The 20,326-nt window shown below is 39.0% G+C and overlaps 1 protein-coding gene across 2 annotated transcripts in view; it reads left to right on the forward strand.

Annotated features, from left to right (window-relative positions):
* LOC139444852 (uncharacterized) overlaps positions 1-20,326 on the forward strand; it is a 67,132-nt gene that overhangs the window by 37,812 nt on the left and 8,994 nt on the right. For both annotated transcript variants that reach the window (XM_071225839.1, XM_071225840.1), the window contains exons 3-4: positions 13,638-15,855; positions 17,500-18,750. In XM_071225839.1, coding sequence (XP_071081940.1) covers positions 13,638-15,855; positions 17,500-18,750 — 3,469 coding nt within the window. The remainder of the gene's footprint in view (positions 1-13,637; positions 15,856-17,499; positions 18,751-20,326) is intronic.

Below are 20,326 nucleotides of genomic sequence, written 5' to 3' on the forward strand. Positions count from 1 at the left end.
TCAGTGGTTGGCTTTCATGTGCTGGATATAATATTCAGCTCAAACATGAAGTAGAAACTTGAACATTTACACTAATTATTTGGATTATTTTCAAATATATTTGACTTGTACATCATGTAAAATCATACATGAATGAATTACAATATTACCCAGCACATCCTGAATGTTTGTTAGTCTTCCCAGGACCAGTTATTTTTATCAGAAAATATGACCTTGACCTTCTGGTGCAACCAAGAAATTCGGGAGGCCATGATGGATCCAAACAGGATGTAAGATTCTTCTAGGGTTTCCTTTGAACAAATTGTCTGTTTTGACTTTGTCTGAACCATGACTGACAGGACCTGGTCCGTGTTTTGGTCACATGATTGATAGTGGCTGTTTGGTGTTTAACTCGCATTTAAGTCGGCATCACAAGATGGTTAATTACCCAAGTATGCTTGACTCTGCCACACCTGTCTTCCTGATACCCAAACACATGAACTGCTTCGGACACTTGATGGGAGTTTCTTTTATTAGAGATGTTTTTCGTATAGTTGATCGTATCACAGGTGAGCATTGGAAAATAAACCGATTGTTTGTGGGATGTTTTTTTTCCAAACAAACATCCCGAAACTTCACAACTCAAAGGTAAATCAATGCTGTCCTTGAAAATCCTTTCTGTTTTATTCGCCATGTCATACATGAATTATGGGATACAAACATGTATTGTTTTTTGTATTTGAATAAAAGCTGAAGTTTCTACAATTTATGTTTCACGAAGTATTTTGAAGGTGTAAATCTGGACTGTAAATTGGGTAATTATAAGACCAAACCAATATATTTGTTTCACAAATGAATCTTCCAGCACCATGCATTGAAGAATACAAATGCTGTGTTTGATATATATAATCTTTTAGTAACCATGGTAACATCTTTTGATTTGGTTTATACCAAAACGTTTGTGTCAAGAATTCTAAGGAAACTCAACCCTAACTAACACACACACACACACATCACTATATATAAGTGCAATCATCTTGAACATGATGCTAAACTCTTTTTCACCACACCATTTGGTATAGGGATAAAGAAAATCTGTTAAACAAGAACATTGATTGATCTGGCCTATGTATTTATACTGTAACAAATCCTGGAGTGTCACTACGCCTATTTCTTGTCATGTCAGAGCGATATGTTTTCACTGTAGAATCAATCTTTAAGTACAGGTAACTACATCTTCACATACATGTAACACAATCAGGATCTTCAAGGCATACTTCAAATGACTTTTCAACAGCCATTAAGACATTTGGGGAAGATATGGTGTTTATAACCTTCTGTGCCATACCAGGTAGGAATGCTCTATGTAAACACTGACTGTGTGTTATTGCATACAAGCATGTGCAGCACTTCCAGACAGATGACCACTGGTGCCATGCATAGGGACCAGGGGCAATTTATGGTCTGGCAGGTGCTCTTGTAGTCTGGCACTTCCAAGAACTATTCCGCCAATTTATTACCATGGCTTCCTTTTGTTTTGAGTGGACCAAACTTGAGACTGAGAAACATGATATGAGGAAACAATGTGGAAGTGTATGAGCACAAGGTATCAATGTCCACAAGTAATTAGACTCTGTCATTAAAGATGTATGGATTGTGTGTAGAATGGGGTTGCCTTCATGAGACCGACAGTCTGCCAATTCCATTTCAAAGTCGTTCCTGGTCTTGAAAACTACTTCCTATCAACCAGACAAGACACACCTACCTTATGACATCTGTTTCACTTTGAAAATGTTTTCATCTTCAAATTACATTGAGAAAGAACTATTTCCTGAACTGATTAGTGCCTGACCAATTTATTTTCAATTACATTGAACAATTTTGGGGGGTCTCTGAGGCAAACTCTTCTGAAACAGTTAAAATTTTTAATAGATTATCTTAAATTCCCAGGTGGCTTAGCCAGAATTTTAAATAATCAGTAGACTTGTCCAACTGTAGTGTGACCTTGACCTTGAGTTATGAGGGGTATACTGTTGGTATGGTGGATATTTCATCAGTTTCATGAATTCCTGTCTCATCTGTGGTTGTGTAGTTTCTTGAATTTGTCAGTTCCATTTTTTTTTTTACTTTGTTCTAGTTTGGTGACAGACAGAAATATGAATACCCCTAAACTTAGAAGATTTCTTGCAGTAATTATGGTCCTGAAGTCTGTTTGTATTGTAGGATAGGGTAGTATTAAGTTGTAAAACCAATATGGTGAGAAAAGAATACACACCATGCATATGGATCCAGAGGTTGGGAGGACCATCCACCCTCATCCCCAACCCACCCACGACCCACCCCACCCATCCTCCTCTTTGTGGCATACTAAACATGTATATGTATCCAAAACATATGAACTAAATCGTTTGGTCGTTTTCAACAAAAATAACACAACCCTCAAATACAAATTGTATTGTGCATTATTTAAATTCATCAAGCATGTTGTATGTTAACTAAATCATTTGGTCTTTTTCAACAAAAATAACTCTCCCAAATACAAACTGTATTGTGTATTATTTAAATTCGTCAAGCATGTTGTATGTTAACTAAATCGTTTGGTCGTTTTCAACAAAAATAACACAACACCCAAATACAAACAGTATTGTGCATTAATTAAATTCATCAAGCATTTTGTATGTTAACTAAATCATTTGGTCGTTTTCAACAAAAATAACTCTCCCAAATACAAACTGTGTTGTGCATTATTTAAATTCGTCAAGCATGTTGTATGTTAACTAAATCGTTTGGTCGTTTTCAACAAAAATAACACAACACCCAAATACAAACAGTATTGTGCATTAAATTCATCAAGCATGTTGTATGTTAACTAAATCGTTTGGTCGTTTTCAACAAAAATAACACAACACCCAAATACAAACTGTATTGTGCATTATTTAAATTCATCAAGCATGTTGTATGTTAACTAAATCGTTTGGTCGTTTTCAATAAAAATAACACAACACCCTAATACAAACTGTATTGTGCATTATTTAAATTCATCAAGCATGTTGTATGTTAACTAAATCGTTTGGTCGTTTTCAACAAAAATAACACAACACCCAAATACAAATTGTATTGTGCATTATTTAAATTCATCAAGCATGTTGTATGTTAACTAAATCGTTTGGTCGTTTTCAACAAAAATAACACAACACCCAAGTACAAACTGTATTGTGCATTATTTAAATTCATCAAGCATGTTGTATGTTAACTAAATCGTTTGGTCGTTTTCAACAAAAATAACACAACACCCTAATACAAACTGTATTGTGCATTATTTAAATTCATCAAGCATGTTGTATGTTAACTAAATCGTTTGGTCGTTTTCAACAAAAATAACACAACACCCAAATACAAATTGTATTGTGCATTATTTAAATTCATCAAGCATGTTGTATGTTAACTAAATCGTTTGGTCGTTTTCAATAAAAATAACACAACACCCAAATACAAACTGTATTGTGCATTATTTAAATTCATCAAGCATGTTGTATGTTAACTAAATCGTTTGGTCGTTTTCAATAAAAATAACACAACACCCAAATACAAACTGTATTGTGCATTATTTAAATTCATCAAGCATGTTGTATGTTAACTAAATCGTTTGGTCGTTTTCAACAAAAATAACACAACACCCAAATACAAACTGTATTGTGCATTATTTAAATTCATCAAGCATGTTGTATGTCCAGTCTTATGCACTGCATCTGTGCTTGGTATTAGCCATATGTTTTCATATAACCCATATAATCATTTTTAATTTTTTATTTGAATGTGTTGAAATCAAGAGGAACATATCTCCCAAGGGGAACAATTGCCATGTTATAAGTAGAATATTTACCACCCCTACTATGTAGGCATGTGTTGAATGGGCTATTATTCCATGTTGGTTTGTTTTGAGTCAGCTGTGTAAGCCACACTGGAATGGCCATTATAAACATTCAGGGGGAGGTGGAATATCCATCACTGAATAGGTGGAGGGAGGGTTGTGGCAGATGTATTCCTGCAGTTGGTGCTGCGAGAGTGACTGTAGACAGTTGTACATGGTCAGGAATGATAATTGACATGCTGCAGTTGCCGTATAGACCGGTGGTTATGACTCTTTCATCACACGGAGCATGTGTGATGCTTCTTGATAAATGATCTACTGTCCAGATACTGACTTTAATAACACTGAAGGTGTGAGGGAAGAGCTGCTCATGGGCTCTTTAATAACGTGACGGTTATTGTTAGTAATTATGGTAGGAATACCTCTAAAGCATTGTTTGTTCGCTGTTTATCGCCACGCTCAGCAATAGTTTTTAGCTATATGATGGCTGCCTGTAAATAATCAATTCTGGACAAGACAATCAAGTAATTGATAAAGTGAGCAACGATCCATGCTGTCAGGGTAGGAGGATCTGCTGTCAACCAAGTTTTTTACAACCAGCATAGGTTGCTGGAGACCAATTCTAACCTGGAATTCACTCGGGGTCTTAGTCCTGCACCATGACCGTGGAATATATTTATTTTATGAAAAAATAATAATCTAGAAATGCATATAAAAGCAAGTCTAGCCAGCTCAAGCTAGCTCTATCCACTCTGAAATCAGCATAGGGAATTTTTTTATTTTTAGAGTCAAGAAGGATATTGTGTAATATAAGATTTCAGAGACTAAATGTTAGTCTATCGGGGTCTCTGAGGGAGGAATATGACCCAATGGTCAAAAGTGTTTAATTCGATGTGCAGAGTTGCATCCCTTAGTCATGTCAGGATCTCCATGTCATCATGGTCATGGGTGCCAATCCTATATTCATCCTGATCATGATCCTCAGTTTCTCAGCAATAGTGGAAAGTGTTTACAACATGCTTAGCTCCAGGAATTCCCCATCCCAATAACGCTGACACGCCATGATGTAACTGAACTAAGTTATAAAGAGCTGCATCAAGCCCAGCTCAATCACTTACCCAAATGGTGCGATAAGACTGACACAGTTATTGTCAGTATGACGCCGGATGAGGCTTTCCTCCTATTTATCTAGATGAGAATTCTGAGAGGATTCATTGCAAAGTTCAGATAGATTGGTGTATACATGAAGACACACTTTTTCAGCTTCCCTTTTGTGATTGATGGGGTGAGGTGAGAATAACTTTAAAAAAAATTATCTCCTCTCAAGATAACACTCACATTCTTTTACAAAGAAAACAGTGTTAAGATTTAATTAAGACAGAAGGCACGAATGATGCAGGCTTCCATAGGAGATAGTACCTATCACATTCGTTTTTTAGGTTAAAAAATGAAGATGTTCCACAATCATTTTCCGAGTGAGTGAGTGAGTGCGTGAGTTTGGTGAAGCCACTTTGAATAGTATTTCTACTATATCACAGCTAGACTAACACTTAGTCAATGAAAACCTGTCTTTGAAATAATTTTAAAAACTATTCATCCAAAGAACGTTTCCTCTTTTGCTGTTTTCATGCTTGTGGAATCAAGCAAACTAGACTTGGTTAGTTTGATCTAGACTTACCTAGGCTCTTAGTAAAAAAATATGCCTAAAAAATATAAATTCCACAGTCATGGCTCTGGGCTGTATCACAGCATGTCAGCTAGGTGTTGGAAGGAAGCCAGAAGTGATGCAAGTCTTACAGGTTTCCCACTGTGCTGAACCTGAGGGCAGGGTGCTGACAAGCCCAGGACCAAAATCAGGGCAAATCCAAAATTTGAAGCCCCAATCATAAGACCCTGGACATCTAACATGTCTATAAGTATGGCTGGGGAGACATTCTGGAGCGTGGGACAACTGGGCCACCCAAGCCCCTCTGTCTAGCGTGATCATTCCTTTGAATGAGTTAAAGTGGCAATATACCATTACCAAATTAATTTTGAGTTGCTTCTATACAAACATGCATGAGCAGTATGAGAACACACACAGCAACTCTACTGATGTGAATAATACATAAAACAGGCTCAGGCTCAGGCCCAGTCGTCTAAGGCGCCGCTATTCGCTGTGCAGAGTTACGTCCCTTGGGCACGCCAGACACCTATGATTGTGCGTTCGAATCCTGGTTCGCCCCGATTATGTTTCTGGGTTCGTCAGCACCATACCCGTGCTCGTGGGTTTAACAGAAGTGGTAAATGTCTGAGACCTGCATCACTTTGGGCTTTCCTCCCACATTAGCTGACATGCCGTGATATAACTGGAATAATGTTAAAAGTGGCGTTAAACCCAACTCACTCACTCACTATCATTGATTGGACATGTATACTACTGTTGTAAGTTTGTACGACATGTTACTCACTGTAGGCAGCACATGGATACACACAAACTAGAAGTCATCTCAAACAGCATTTTAAGCAGAATAATTTTTAATAATGTCTACTCATTGGTGTAAAAATACCCAAAAGACTGGCTCCAAGAGAGTGAAAGCATAGAATACCATAAGAAAACTGTCAATACGCAAAGGGAATGATAATTATGGGCAAAATACTGAATGGCTCGAAAGATTGTCTGGAACCATGATGGACCAAGTGATTTTGACACAAAAATCTGTGTATAGGTCAATGACTTGGACTAGAGAAATGTAATAAGTCAAAGGCAAAAGTCAAGAAGTCTGAAAGTTTCAAAAAGACAAACCACAACAACAAATCAATGCAATACCATTTACGATTGGATGAATAAATACGATCTGGCCATTGACCTTTGCAATAAGAAAAGACCTTGACTAATCTCTATAGCTGCTGACATCGTTTTCCTATGACACAGAAAGTATGATGCAAAGACATGCACTGCTCCGAAATTTTAATTACAATTTTTATGGCTCTGCATTGTTCTATTAAATCGATACTCTAAGTAGGACTAATCGTTACTAGTTGCTTTTAATTTATGAAATTTTGACGCATGTGATGCCTTGCTTAGCATTTCTATCGGTCAAAAGACCATTGAAATTTTTTCGGTCAAAGACCAGTGATCAACAACCATCTGAATCTCTGTAAACAGATGTAACATTAGGGGTAAATGAATGTATGTTCACTACACCTGGATCTCTTTCTGAAATGCACACACACACACACACACACATACATACACACACACACACACACACACACACACATTGCTGTATAAATGTAAAAAGTTTGATGCTAAACCTCCTTTTACCTCACTTCAACTCTCTTCATATTGAAACAAGGCACAGCTTTCTTCCTCACAATCTATTTTACTTTACCCCAAGTGCCATAAGATGTGATGTATTCCTAAAGGTAGTGAAGGGACACAAAGGTTCTTTCCCCAGGGCGTCCTGGTATATCAGGATTAGAGAGTTTAGCACCAGCACTAATGGAAACTAAATGGGGACTTGATTGGGAGGCAGGACGTAATTGGGGTGGTTCTGTTTGATACTAATTGTACAAAATGAGAATCAGGTGCTCTGTATTATTCCCAGTGTCATGAAGTAAAAGGGAAATCTGTCTTGAGTTTTCCCAACTTGACGTGATTCATACATATAAGTGTTGTATAGTCCGTTGATTGTATTTGAGGCATTAATGTACCGGTAAGTGAAATCAGTGACTCACAAGGATAGAACAAATTACGTTGAATGAATGAAAATCTAGTCAGGTTGACATGGGTTCAGAAATCATCAGTGGTAACATGGAGAAATATATGTTATGTCTTGAAATGTTTAAAGTTGTTAAAAATCATCAGCTGTCACCTGATTGGCTGAATTTCAAACTGTTAGATGTACAATAATGGCTAAAACATGGCCATAGTGGTGTATCTGAATTTCTGAATGGGGTACATTAAGTCGATGGATCCCTTAAGGTTTTAGTAGCCTAGAGGTTAAAGCGTTCACCCGTCATGCCAAAGGGACCCTTGAAGATACGGATGAGAATAGGTCTTCAGCAACCCATGCTTGTCGTAAAAGGCAACTAATGGGATCGGGTGGTCAGGCTCTCGGACTTGGTTGATGCATGTCATCGTATCACAATTGCGTGGATCAATGCTCATGATGTGAATCACTGGATTGTCTGGTCCAGACTCGATTATTTACAGACCGCATCACATAGCTGGAATATTCCTGAGTGCAACATTAAACAACAAACAAACAAACTAAAAAACAAATCATGCCAAAGGCCTGAGGTACATTCCCCACACGGATTCAAGGGTACAATGTGTGAAGCCCATTTTTGGTGTCTCCCGTTGTGATATTACTGGAATATTGCTTAAAGTGGCATAAAACCATACTTACTCACCCACAGTTCTTCCCCTTGGAATCCCAACAAACTCATACACAATGACCTAAGTTGTTTTCAAGATCTTAAATTCCATTGTAATCATAGAAATCTGTTTAGAAAAGTGGTTGAGGAGAAGTGGAGATGTTAGGGCATGGGTGAGGTTCTGTGTACACAAGACAACTGTAACCTGGGCCGGGAGGAGAAGTCATTGATATTCCCTTTGATGTTGGCCAGTTGTGCTGGAGAAAGGCTATATAGGTTTCTGTCTATTTTCATTGATGAATGGCACCTGTACCGTGTTAACACCTGGCTGTGAATGGGTGCAACTTATTATAGTATTAGTAGTCTTGTGGTTGATGTGTTGGACATCATGCGGAAGACCTACAGTATGTGACCATAGATGAGCCGATCTCGTAGATAAGCCGATGTATTAACTTGGTCCTTGAAATCTGTATCAAAATGGTATGTGCAGTACATAAGCCGGACCTGCAACCTTAAACACATCTGATCATGATCCGTCATCGGAAATAGAATATCAACAAATCCATATTGAATTACGCAAGTTAATTCTGTTGTTACACTATCGGTAATAAAAAGTGTTCATTGTATATCTGGACTTGAAAAAAAGAAAAGTGCGCACTCTCCGTCAGGATCCGCCAGTGCCTGTATTAGGTGTGTAACAGTTTATAGAAAATTCGGTGCATCGCGATACTTAGTTCGAGTTTCATATTCGTAGAAAAACAAGAATCATAGAAACATGTAGAGAAGTATTTATGTTAAGAAAAGATGTTTCTAATGTGTATCAATTCATGACAAAACCAAAAATCAGTCAAGTGTTACCATACAGTGTCTTCATTATCAAGATTTGCTGAACATGTGTTCCAAACTTTATACACTAATCCTGCACGAGACAAATGGTGCATCTCGAGGCATGGATCTATGAGGTCACATGTGATGTGTTCATGTGCATCGGTTCACACAATATACCAGTATGTTCATTTGTGTGTCGAACCAATCTAATTTCTCTTGAATAGGAGTAATTTTTCATATATTAACCAACATGTATAGTATTCGTGTTTCTTTTGTCGATGAGTTTATATTCAGAGACTAAGCGTAAGTCTTTCATGAAATGTATCATATTGCAACAAAGCGTATTAGGGCTTGGACGGGTAACTCGGGTACTCGGATCGGGTGGGTACTGAGTAGGACCCGGGTACCCACAGGACTACCCGGACCCTTGGTTAGTCACATGATATATTGTTTCATGACAAAATTGTAGCGTAACCCTAATGTTCGCACATTTCTTTCTGACTATGCACACATTCCTTCTGACTTTATATGTTTGAATAAAGATAAAACTTCAGTCAACTTCAGTGTATGCATGACAAGATCGTTTTATACGAGTATCTAAATACATTTTGCCAGGGCTATGGTCAAACTATTCCCAATCGGACATTTGGACCTATCTCTTGATACCTACAGCAGGTACCCGGGTAGGGTCAGGTAAGAGGGGGGAGGGTACCTGGGTAGTAAATGTGGACTCGTCCCAGCCCTAGTATATCATTAAAGCTCTATATGCAGGAACTAGAAATTCTAAATTCTTTAAACGTATGACTTCCAAACAGGGAGTGCATGTGTAACACATCACCAGCAATTACATAGCTTCCTGTCGGATGTTTATTTGAAATGTTTATATCTGAGCTCTATGAATGACACATACGATTCAGTGTTTGTTTTCGGTGTATTGCCGTAATTCTGACATATCGCCACTAGAGTTGGTATGATGTTCATCTCGTCTGGTCGCACATCCCAAGATATATTTGCTCAAGAACTAACATCTCACTACATGCACACACTGCACTATGGTAATGTAGGATGCAGACATCTTGCTTAACCTTTCCTGACCCGTGCGTCAAACTGTGCGAAGGCAATTTCAGTTTTTGCCATGCATGAATTATGTTCCATACAGTTTTAAATGTAAAGGGAGATATGGACTAAAAATAATTTCTGATTAAGTTAACTTATGTTTAGAACATCTTGTCATTTGGGTTTAGATTCTGAATGCTTTTAATTATGCAGTGATGGAATTTAAATCTCGTGAACGGCATCTAAACCAGGCATTTTAATCAGTGATAGGAATCACAGGAGTGCCAACACATTGGTTAGGACTGAGTTTGCCTGTAAATTCTTGTGTTCTTCACTGTCACTGTTAGTTGGATGCAAAGATTGCAGGATTCTCACAAGCTTACATCAAGCAGTGGTCCCGTTTATCGGTAATTACCAGTTTTTTACCAGTAAAATTAGGTTTGGACCAGTAATTCATGTGACTGCCAGTCCATGTGGACCGGCAATTAAAATACCTTATAAATCTTTGCTGTTGAATAAAACATCTGCGATATTCATATAAGTATACTTTTTTCAAATGAAGTCAGCTTATCTGTTACCATCAGGGTTTCCCCTTGTCTATTTTTTAGTGCAAGGAAATAACATTTCAATTTGCTTTGAGATTAAATATATATTTGTAGCGGCTTAGTCCCGAAATATTCAAACTAAAAAAGAGAAAATTGTGACTCAACTTTGTGGGAATGACGTGTAGATTTAAGTTACTTCAGAGATGACATCATTGCATTGAACATGATATTGAAAGAATTAAAACAAAGTAATTTTCATAAGTTTTTAATAATATAGGTTATTTTTAGAGGACATAGTTTCAAAAGCCAGCAGTAACACTGCATCAGGTACACTGAAACTTGAGAACCATTACAAATATACCGTATTCGACCCAATATAGTGAGTTTTCTACAGTTTGAGACAGCGGAATGTGGATAGAAGTAAAAACATTTCCAGGAAGATGCATTATCTTAAGCAATGTTGTGAGTTGATCCGTTTAATAAGTAATAAGTTTGGTATCAATTTGATCATGGCTATTATTAAAACTGTTGGTGTATATTCTCATTGGAGTGTTGTAGAATGCAGATAGCAGCAAACTTTGGGTTAGGAGGACATAAAGATATGCCCTCCCCCCTCCCCCCAGGAATCCGAGAGTACATGTTTTCTTTAAATCTTTGGCATGAAAACAAGAGTTATCCTGTCTTGGAAAGGCATTTAGAAGTGATACACCGGGGTATATGCTTACTCCTTCATCAGGTGAATGAATGCCATGAGGCAGAGAGGATGTATATGCACATGTAAGGACAATAAAATTAATAAGATAACAAAAGGTGGAAAATAACAAAGGGTAGAAACTAACAATGGAAGCCAACAGATGATTGGTGCTGATAGGTGATCTGAGCAATAGACAATGGAAGCCAACACTGTACATTAAATAGCGCTGAAGGTATGGAAGCCTGTTATGAATGGCATTCATTCACCTGATGAAGGAGTAAGCATATACTCCAAAACGTTGTGCTCCTCATAATAAAGAAGTTGACATCCATATATTCTCTTCATTAAGAGTTATCCTAGTTCTTCACTATGACTGGAATATATGTATTTGAATAAATCAAAACTAAAGTTGATTTAAAAAAAAGTCTAGCTAGATTTGGAAAAAAATAGTTTTAGATAAAGAAATATTTGGTCTAGAGTTATCCAGAGTTGGAGGTTGTGACAATGCCAATCTCAGAACATAGCGCCAAAAGAGCCAGGGTACATTGTCTTGAACGATATACCAAGCTATAGGAGTCTGGGGTAATGAGGTTTCTCTGTGTCAGTGTGTAACAGATAGATCCTGCTACTGTCTTGCCATGTGTGAATCCTGTAAGGAGCGTCTTGAGAGTTGATAGTGTTGTAGTTAAATGGCTGTATCACCTGTTGCCCCTTCTGTACAGCTCCCACACAGATGGATGCAGCGCGGAGTAATGGCCCTCCCATGTCAGTGCTCACAATAACTACTCTACAAGGTGTTACAGCAGTGATCCTCAAAGGGTTGTGCTGTGACTGACTAACACTTAGTCAATGAAAACATGTCTTCAATAGATTTTTTTGAAATTTCTTTGAAAGAGCTTTTCCTCTTCTTCTGTTTTCATATGTGGAATGAAGCAGACTAGACTTGGTTAGTTTGACCTTGTGAGTGAGTGAGTGAGTGAATGAGTGAATATGGTTTTACGCCACTTTTAGCAATATTCCAGCAATATCACGGTTGGGGACACCAGAAATGGGCTTCACACATTGTACCCATGTTGGGAATCGAACCTGGGTCTGATGAGCAACGCTTTAACCACTAGGCTAACCAACCGCCCCTGGTTTGATCTAGACTTGCCTAGGCATTTAGTAAAAAAAAAGGTAAAAAAAAAATACCTAAAAAATATAAATTTCACAGCCACTATTGACTTCCCTGTGATTAGTTTACATTAAAACAGGACACGTGTGAGTGTTGAAGAGCTCCAGATAAGTTTTTGAGCAATTAAGTTTTTACTCTAGGGTTTCTATTTTAATTGAGTTATAACATTTTTCATTGGGTAACCAATATGTTTTCATTCATATGTTCATTTCTCTATTGGGTTTTTCCCAAAATTAGTGAACATTTTAAAATTTAAAAAAAAAATGAAATAATGTTTTAGATGTATATAACTGTTCTAAATATATAGGCTTGACTCAGAAAGTAAATTAGCTCGCAACTGTGTTTAAAAAATTAGCTCCTTTGTACGCATGCTGTAAAAGCTTCATTTTGGTAATTATGTGGTTTTTTTTTCTACATTTGAGTTTTTTATTTAATGCATGTGTTTCTATACGAAGAATACCCCTTGCTTGGTAGATGTTAACTACCTGAATTTACTTGGTAGCTTCCATAATATAACATAAACACAGGTCAAAGAATACCCTTAAACAGATACTGAGGTCTCCCAGAATGTGCCCTTCAAAGGATATCCGGGTAGATCCAGGTAGCTGCCAGAATCTTCTTTCAATGAATATCCCCGGGTTGATACTGAGATCTCTCAGAATCTGCTCTTCAAAGTATATCAGGTAGATCCAGGAAATGGTAGCTTCCAGAACTGACCCAGTACAGTCCAGAATCTTCTTTCAATGAATATTCTCAGGTTGATACTGAGATCTCTCAGAATCTGCCCTTCATGGTATATCTGGTTAGATGAAGATAGCTTCCAGAATCTATATGTATTTGGTTGATGCCCAAATCTGCCCTTCAAAGACTATCCACAAGTAAATACTCAGAGATACCTGGTTGAGTGTGTGTGTTAAAAAGGGGGCATACCCTACTGTATGGCAGTAAATTGAAACACATGCATAAGGTCAGTCGCATCATGTTATGACTGAATTCAAAGTCAGTTTAATAACAAGAAGGAAAATGTTTTTCTTGTAACAGGTTTTAGAACTGTGGTGGTGAAATAGGTATGAGTATGTCTACATTCTTTGCATACTTTATTTTTAATGATTGATTGTCATATTTCAGATTCATGAGGTGGACAAAGGTGGCCTCCCTGAGTGGATCAACTACAACTCCTCATCCCATTCACTGATTGGTGTTCCAAGGTCACATGACACAGGGGACACCTACGTGGAGGTGATATGTCAGTGTGATGCCGATACAGCTTCCTGCCAGACTGTATCCGATGTGTTCCGAATAACTGTAAAATACGCTGGTCTGGGAGCAACAGGAACACCCACACCGTTGCTATGGCAACCAACCTCTGCCGTTGACAATGCGGCCATATTGGGTGCAAGTTCGCCATCACTGTCCACTTTAAATGAGCATGGATGCGGAGATGAAGTTGTGCTGGCCAGTCTTGTCCTGTGTGTGGCCATTGACTCGCTTGACATGCAGCAGAAGGTTACAATGTTGACCAACATGGCTGACTTCCTGTCCCAGCCTGTATGGAAGATGACAGTGATGCCCTCTAGTGGTCATAAACTGCGAGCAGTTGAACGAGGATTCCAGATCCTCTCAGCTGGACCAGGGCCTGGTGGGCTTTGTGATCTGGAGAAGAACGTAGAACTGTCATGGAGGTTGACCTGCTCGACGGTGAAACATATTGGAGACTTTGTGAAGGTTCTTGAGCACAACCTGAATGTAGGACGCATCGAGAATGAAGTGGGTCAGCCGGTAGTAGGATGGTATGTGGCTTCATCAGACTCGCTTCAGACCAGCAAGAAACGGAGAAAGAGACAGCTACCTTACAGAACCCCAGTCCCCACTCCAGTGCTCCAGCCAGTCACACCAACAGTGGTGTACGAAACTGTCCGAGTTAGTAAAGAGATTTTAGTGAGTCAGACAATTTCAAGTGAAGAATCCATGTACGCCTCTCAGGTCATGACAAGACAGCAAGTGATTGTTGAAGAATCTCCTTCATTTATGCTTCCTAGTTCTCAAACAGAAGAAATACCAAGCTCTAGTCGGGTGGTACTTGATGAAATCACTCCCTCATTATCGTTCTCGACATCTTCAAAAGTTATGATGATGTCTTCCAAATATGTTGAACAAGAATCTATGATAACCAGTGGTGAATCAGACTCATTAGAGTCTAGTCAGGCAAGGGTTGTGCCTTCTTCTCGACCAATATGGATACCCCAAGTCACAAGACTTCTACCAGATTCTCTTGATAGCTCCTATTCTGGTTCGGGATCTTCTTACGTAGATGCTTGGCCATCTGTTGTGGATACAGGCCCTATCACAAGGACGTATGACCTTCCCGACTACTCCTCATCTGGCATTGTGTTATCTGTAGAAACAATACCTTCAAGAAGTGTTCAAGTTGAAGCAACACCAGCTGTGGACATATTCTATACATCATCAGCCCTGCCCGAGGTGTTACCGATCCCGATAATGCCAACCACCACAGATGCATCGGAGGAAATGCATGTTTGGGAAACATCTGATGTCATACATCCTAAACTGAGTAACTATGAAGCATCCTTTACCAAGGTAGCTCAGGAGGTGACATCTCCAGAGGCACTACCAATCCCTCCAGTTCAGTCCACAATATCAGAGGCACTACCGACTCCTCCAGTTCAGTCCACAAGCATATCAGAAGCACTGGGTGTTTGGGATACACCTCATGTTGTGCAGGCTAAGGAGAGTGACTATGACTACAGCCCCTCATTTACACAGGTGTCACGGAGGATGACTACCCTTTACACATCTGACTTGGAGATGCTGATCCCCTACACCTCTTCCTCTTCTGTAATCTATTCCTCCTCCTCCTCCTCCTCAAATCCATACATCTTTTCATCATCTGGTCAGAACATCTATGCATCTTCATCAGAGTTTAGTGGCGACACAGCCATGTTCATCATCCCCGAACAACTGATCCCCGTGTCTTCGCGTGTCATCCGGTCATCCAAGGTGTCAATGGGGGTGTACCCAACACAGCTGTTCGTCCCCACAACCAGAGAGATGTTTGCTTCAGTGGCTTCTGGTGATGAGTTGTCCGTCAGTTCCGTTGCTCCCTTGATGTCATCAGCATTGTATATTCCAATGGGATCAGGATCTGGGTCTGGATCTGGGTCTGGTTCTGGGGACAGTATCCCTAAGGAGTCCCTCCCTTCAAGCGGGTATGCTTCAACAACAGTTGCAGGGTCAGCTGAGGTCTCTGAGATGTCTGGTTCTGGAGTGATGGCATCTGGAGACAATGTCACACGTGCAGTAGATCATTCCACTACAGAAATGACAGGTACCATTATGTTTCTGGAGTTATTTCACCCTAGAATGGGGCGGTCGGGTAGCCTAGTGGTTAAAGCATTCGCTCGTCACGCCGAAGACCTGGGTTCGATTCTCGACATGGGTACAATGTGTGAAGCCCATTTCTGGTGTCCCCCGCCGTGATATTGCTGGAATATTGCTAAAAGCGGCGTAAAACCATACTCACTCACTCACTCACTCACTCACTCACCCTAGAATGACTGAGTGAGTGTGGTTTTACGATGCTTAGAGCAATTTTTGAGCAACATCACAGGGCCACCATAAATGGGCTTCTAACATTGGACCGATGTGAGGAATCAAACCTGGCCCTCAGTGTGATGAGCACTTGGCTTCCCCACCGACTTCACTATACAAAGATTAAGGTGAAGGTCCACGTCCTTTATTTATCATATGACTCAATTGTTATTGAAGTCACTAAACAGTTTGTTTAATCAGCATTATTTAGAAATAGATCACATGAAATTGTGTATGGTAGCAAGGGCAATAACATCACTAACTAAACAGATTTATTCAAACATAAGACCCGTGAAGATCCGGGGTAGAATAGGTGTTCAGCACCCCATGCTTGCCGTAAAAGGCGACTATGCTTGTCGTAAGAGGCGACTATGCTTGTCGTAAGAGGCGACTAGCGGGATCAGGCGATCAGACTCGCTGACATGGTTGATGCATGTCATCGTATCCCAATTGCGTGGATCGATGCTCATTCACTCGATTGACTGGTCCAGACTCAATTATTTACAGACCAGCGTCATATAGCTGGAATATTGCTAAGTGCAGCATTAAACAACAAATATACAAACAAACAAACAAACATTCAAACGTACAACAGGTTATTATACCCCGACCTAAAAGGGCGTGGGTATATAGTTGTACCAAGGAATTCTGTTTGATTTCAATATTTGGATTTCCTGAAAAAATACAACTATTTCACATTTTCTTACTTAGAATTGTTTTTACTTAAACATTTGTGTGACCTATAACTTAAAAACTACTTCATGGATTCTTTTCAAATTAAGGAACAGTTTCCATTGTAATAGATAAGGTTCAGTGCAAAGTATGATTTTGTTATGTGGATTTTCTGAGAAAATATGAGTTTTTACATGTTTTGAACTTGGAGTGTTTTTTTACTTCAACATCTGTGTGACCTATAACTTGAGAACTACTACATGGATTCTTTTCAAATTAAGGAACACTTTCTATACTAATAGTAGAAGCGCAGTGGAAAGTTTGATCTGATATGTGTATTTTCTGAAAAAATATGATTTTTTTTATGTTTTTAACTTAGAATGTTTTGTTTTTTTACCTCAACATTTGTGCGACCTATAACTTGAAAACTACTGCTTGGATTCTTTTCCAATAGCGGGTACAGTTTCAATATCAACAGGAGCTTTTTTCATGGTTTGAACTTAGACATGTATTGGAGTCGAGGTCGGGGATATTAGTTTGCCACTTCTTGCCTTGTTTCTGTTGCATTGATATTTTGACCTAGCTGGGCTTAACCGTCACAAAGCTATCATTGTGTTATGATGTAAATATCACAAAAGTCATAATTCTTACATTTCAGAAGATTTGTGATTTGGAAACAGAATATCATTTATCATTTTGAATGTTTCAGAAATCAACCATGCCCCATCTGTTGTGATCCCTATGTCTGAGCCGCTAAGAGTACCTTTGGGTGTTTTCTGGGAGTTCCCTGTCCCCAATGATGTTTTCTTTGACGAGGAGGATGGGGATGTGACTAACCTTGAGCTGAGCTTGACTTTCATGGACGGGCAGAGATTCCCCCCTGATTACTGGCTACAGGTGGACAAAAACAGACGTGTTCTCACAGGACTACTGCTGGTCAGTGATCTTGATGCCACGAACAATAAGATTCTTCTTGTGGGGACCGACTTGGGCGGACTGTCTGCAGAGACTGTCATACAACTGGACTTTGAGACACCAGCGGCTATACAACAGACACATAAATATGACATTGCATTTTCGGTTGATTATGATGAATTCATGAGAGAGAAAGAATCAAACCTGAAACGACTTTTGGGTCGGATAAGCTCCTACTTTGGTGACGAGGACTCCAGCAACATTAGAGTGTTGGATCTTCGCAGAGGGTCTCTGGTTCTTTCATGGAACAATGTGACGCTGAATGGGTTGGAGTGCAACAACCACACCATTAAGAGAACCTTTACGAAGATAATGAGGAGAGGCGAGACCATTCGTTCGACCTTCATCAAACACATGCAGCCAGAGTTTAACCCCCTGTTTGTGGAGTATGAGTTGGTGGGAGCATGTGCTAATCCTCCTGTTGTCCCAATAGTGGAGACATTTCAGACAGCTAAACCATATCAGCCTGTGTTTGTCGATCCCAGGGGACCAGAGATCTTCCCATCATCGGCGTCAGTGGTTGGAATGGCTCCAAGTGTTACTGATCATTTATATCATTCAGGTCAAGGTAGTGGACTGATGACTGAAGGAATGGGTCTGTTTTCAGACAGAATGGATGTTTCCTCTGTGTTTGGGAGTGGCGGGATGTGGACAATAGCAGTAGCTCCTCCAGGATCATCACAGAGTGCCGAGTACTTCGCTACCATCTCTCCTCAGCTTGTTTCAACAATGGCATCTTCATCAGCTTTTATCCTTCCTCCTGATTTCCGGCCAGATTTTGTCACTGATCCTGTTGACACCAGGACTGAGTCCTCAACTGATACCGAGTCATCCACTTCTTCCACAATATCGTTCATGGAGATTACGACGTCCAAGAGACAGAGACAGAAGACAACAACGGAGGAGATGACGTCATCCAGAGAGCAGAAAACACTGCCCTGGGTGTCAGTGGAGCCCTGGACACTTCCTGCTGGGACAACAGAAGGTACGACTAGATCCTATCCTATCATTTTTTTGAACATTTTTGTTTGTATCTAATTTGCCTTGGCTTCTTGGAATTTTGATCAGGAAATTCTGTAAAACAAGGATTCAATTGTTGTGGTCAAAGTTTACTTAGACAATAATTGAACTTACAGGAGCTACAAAGTATAGCTTAGTCCTGCACCATGACTGTGGAATATATTTATTTTATGAAAAAAAATCAATCTAGAAACGCATACAAAAGCAAGTCTAGCAAGCTCTAGCTAGCTCTATTCCACATACGAAATCAGCATAGGGAATTTTTTTCATATATATATATTTAGTCATTTTATATATATATTTAGGGACAAGAAGGATATTGTGTAATATTAGATTTCATAGACTAAATGTTAGTCTAGTAGGTATAGCTAAGCCAAATGAATTAATGTTGTAATTTTCACTAAACTACAACAATGATTTCGACACTACATAGTTTATTCCACAATGTTCTTGTTTTCGACAGTACATAGTTTATTCCAAAATGTTAAGTATTTGAAAAGTAGTTAGTTGAAACCTTTCAAGATTTTAAAAGTTGTTTATACCAATTCCTATTTATTACATAAAATGTGAATAAGGAATCTTAAAATACATACAGTTTACCATAGCAGCACACTTTCAAACAAAAAAATAAATCCTAATACTTAAAAACATTGCGATCCAATATAGCTCACAGTTGCTTCCTTTTACATTGCAAATCTTAACTATGCTTCCTGGTCATTGCGGTATAGGAGTTTGAATGCTTGTTTATGTTGATGTAAACCTTTCCCCGGTTGATGGTACACAACTGTTTATTTTGTTACTTGCTAGTTTGAACAAACAAAAGCAACAAAAAAAACATTGCCCGAGAACCAAATCTTTTACTTTTTTAAGCCTAAAGCTGAAAGTAGTACCAACTGTTCTCCCTGAAGGGCAAGTAATCACACTCCTACAGTGGAACACACTATGGTGCAATGGTGACACCACTGCCACAGGCTAATTTGCATATCACATGACCAGACTTTTCTCTCGTTTGCAAACAAACGCGCTTTTTCAGAAATCAGTATAGAACGGACTAATGCAAGTATTTGGGGACGCTTTACATATTGTTTTGCATAATTATATAGATATGCTACTACAACTACGACAGTGAGTTGCATGACAATATATATTTATATATAAAGTAACCGTATCGCTAGCTCTCCATTGGGCTTCGATGACAGCACGTGGAGCTGTACAACCAATGTAAACAAAGGATAACTACGCAAAAACAAGTAGATTTTCACCTATTAGGATACTTTCTTAATGAACCATAACCATTCTTTGACATTTGTTTATGAAAATGTGTAGACTTGTCAAACATGAAACGGATGAAAAGCATATGCAATATCTTGAATGGACTGTGAAAGATGTGATGAATCGTCACATGGTTCTGGCCAGTGGCAGAGGTACTATGCTGGCTGGCTGCCGGCCCCATGGAACTTTGGGTAGGATAGTGACAGTGGAAGTCAGTTTTTGATGATGCAATCACTATAATGTTGATGCTGTGTAGGAGCTGTGTAGAC

This window comes from Haliotis cracherodii, unplaced genomic scaffold, assembly GCF_022045235.1.
Source record: "Haliotis cracherodii isolate W230 unplaced genomic scaffold, xgHalCrac1.p SCAF_6, whole genome shotgun sequence".
Lineage (NCBI taxonomy): Eukaryota > Metazoa > Mollusca > Gastropoda > Lepetellida > Haliotidae > Haliotis > Haliotis cracherodii.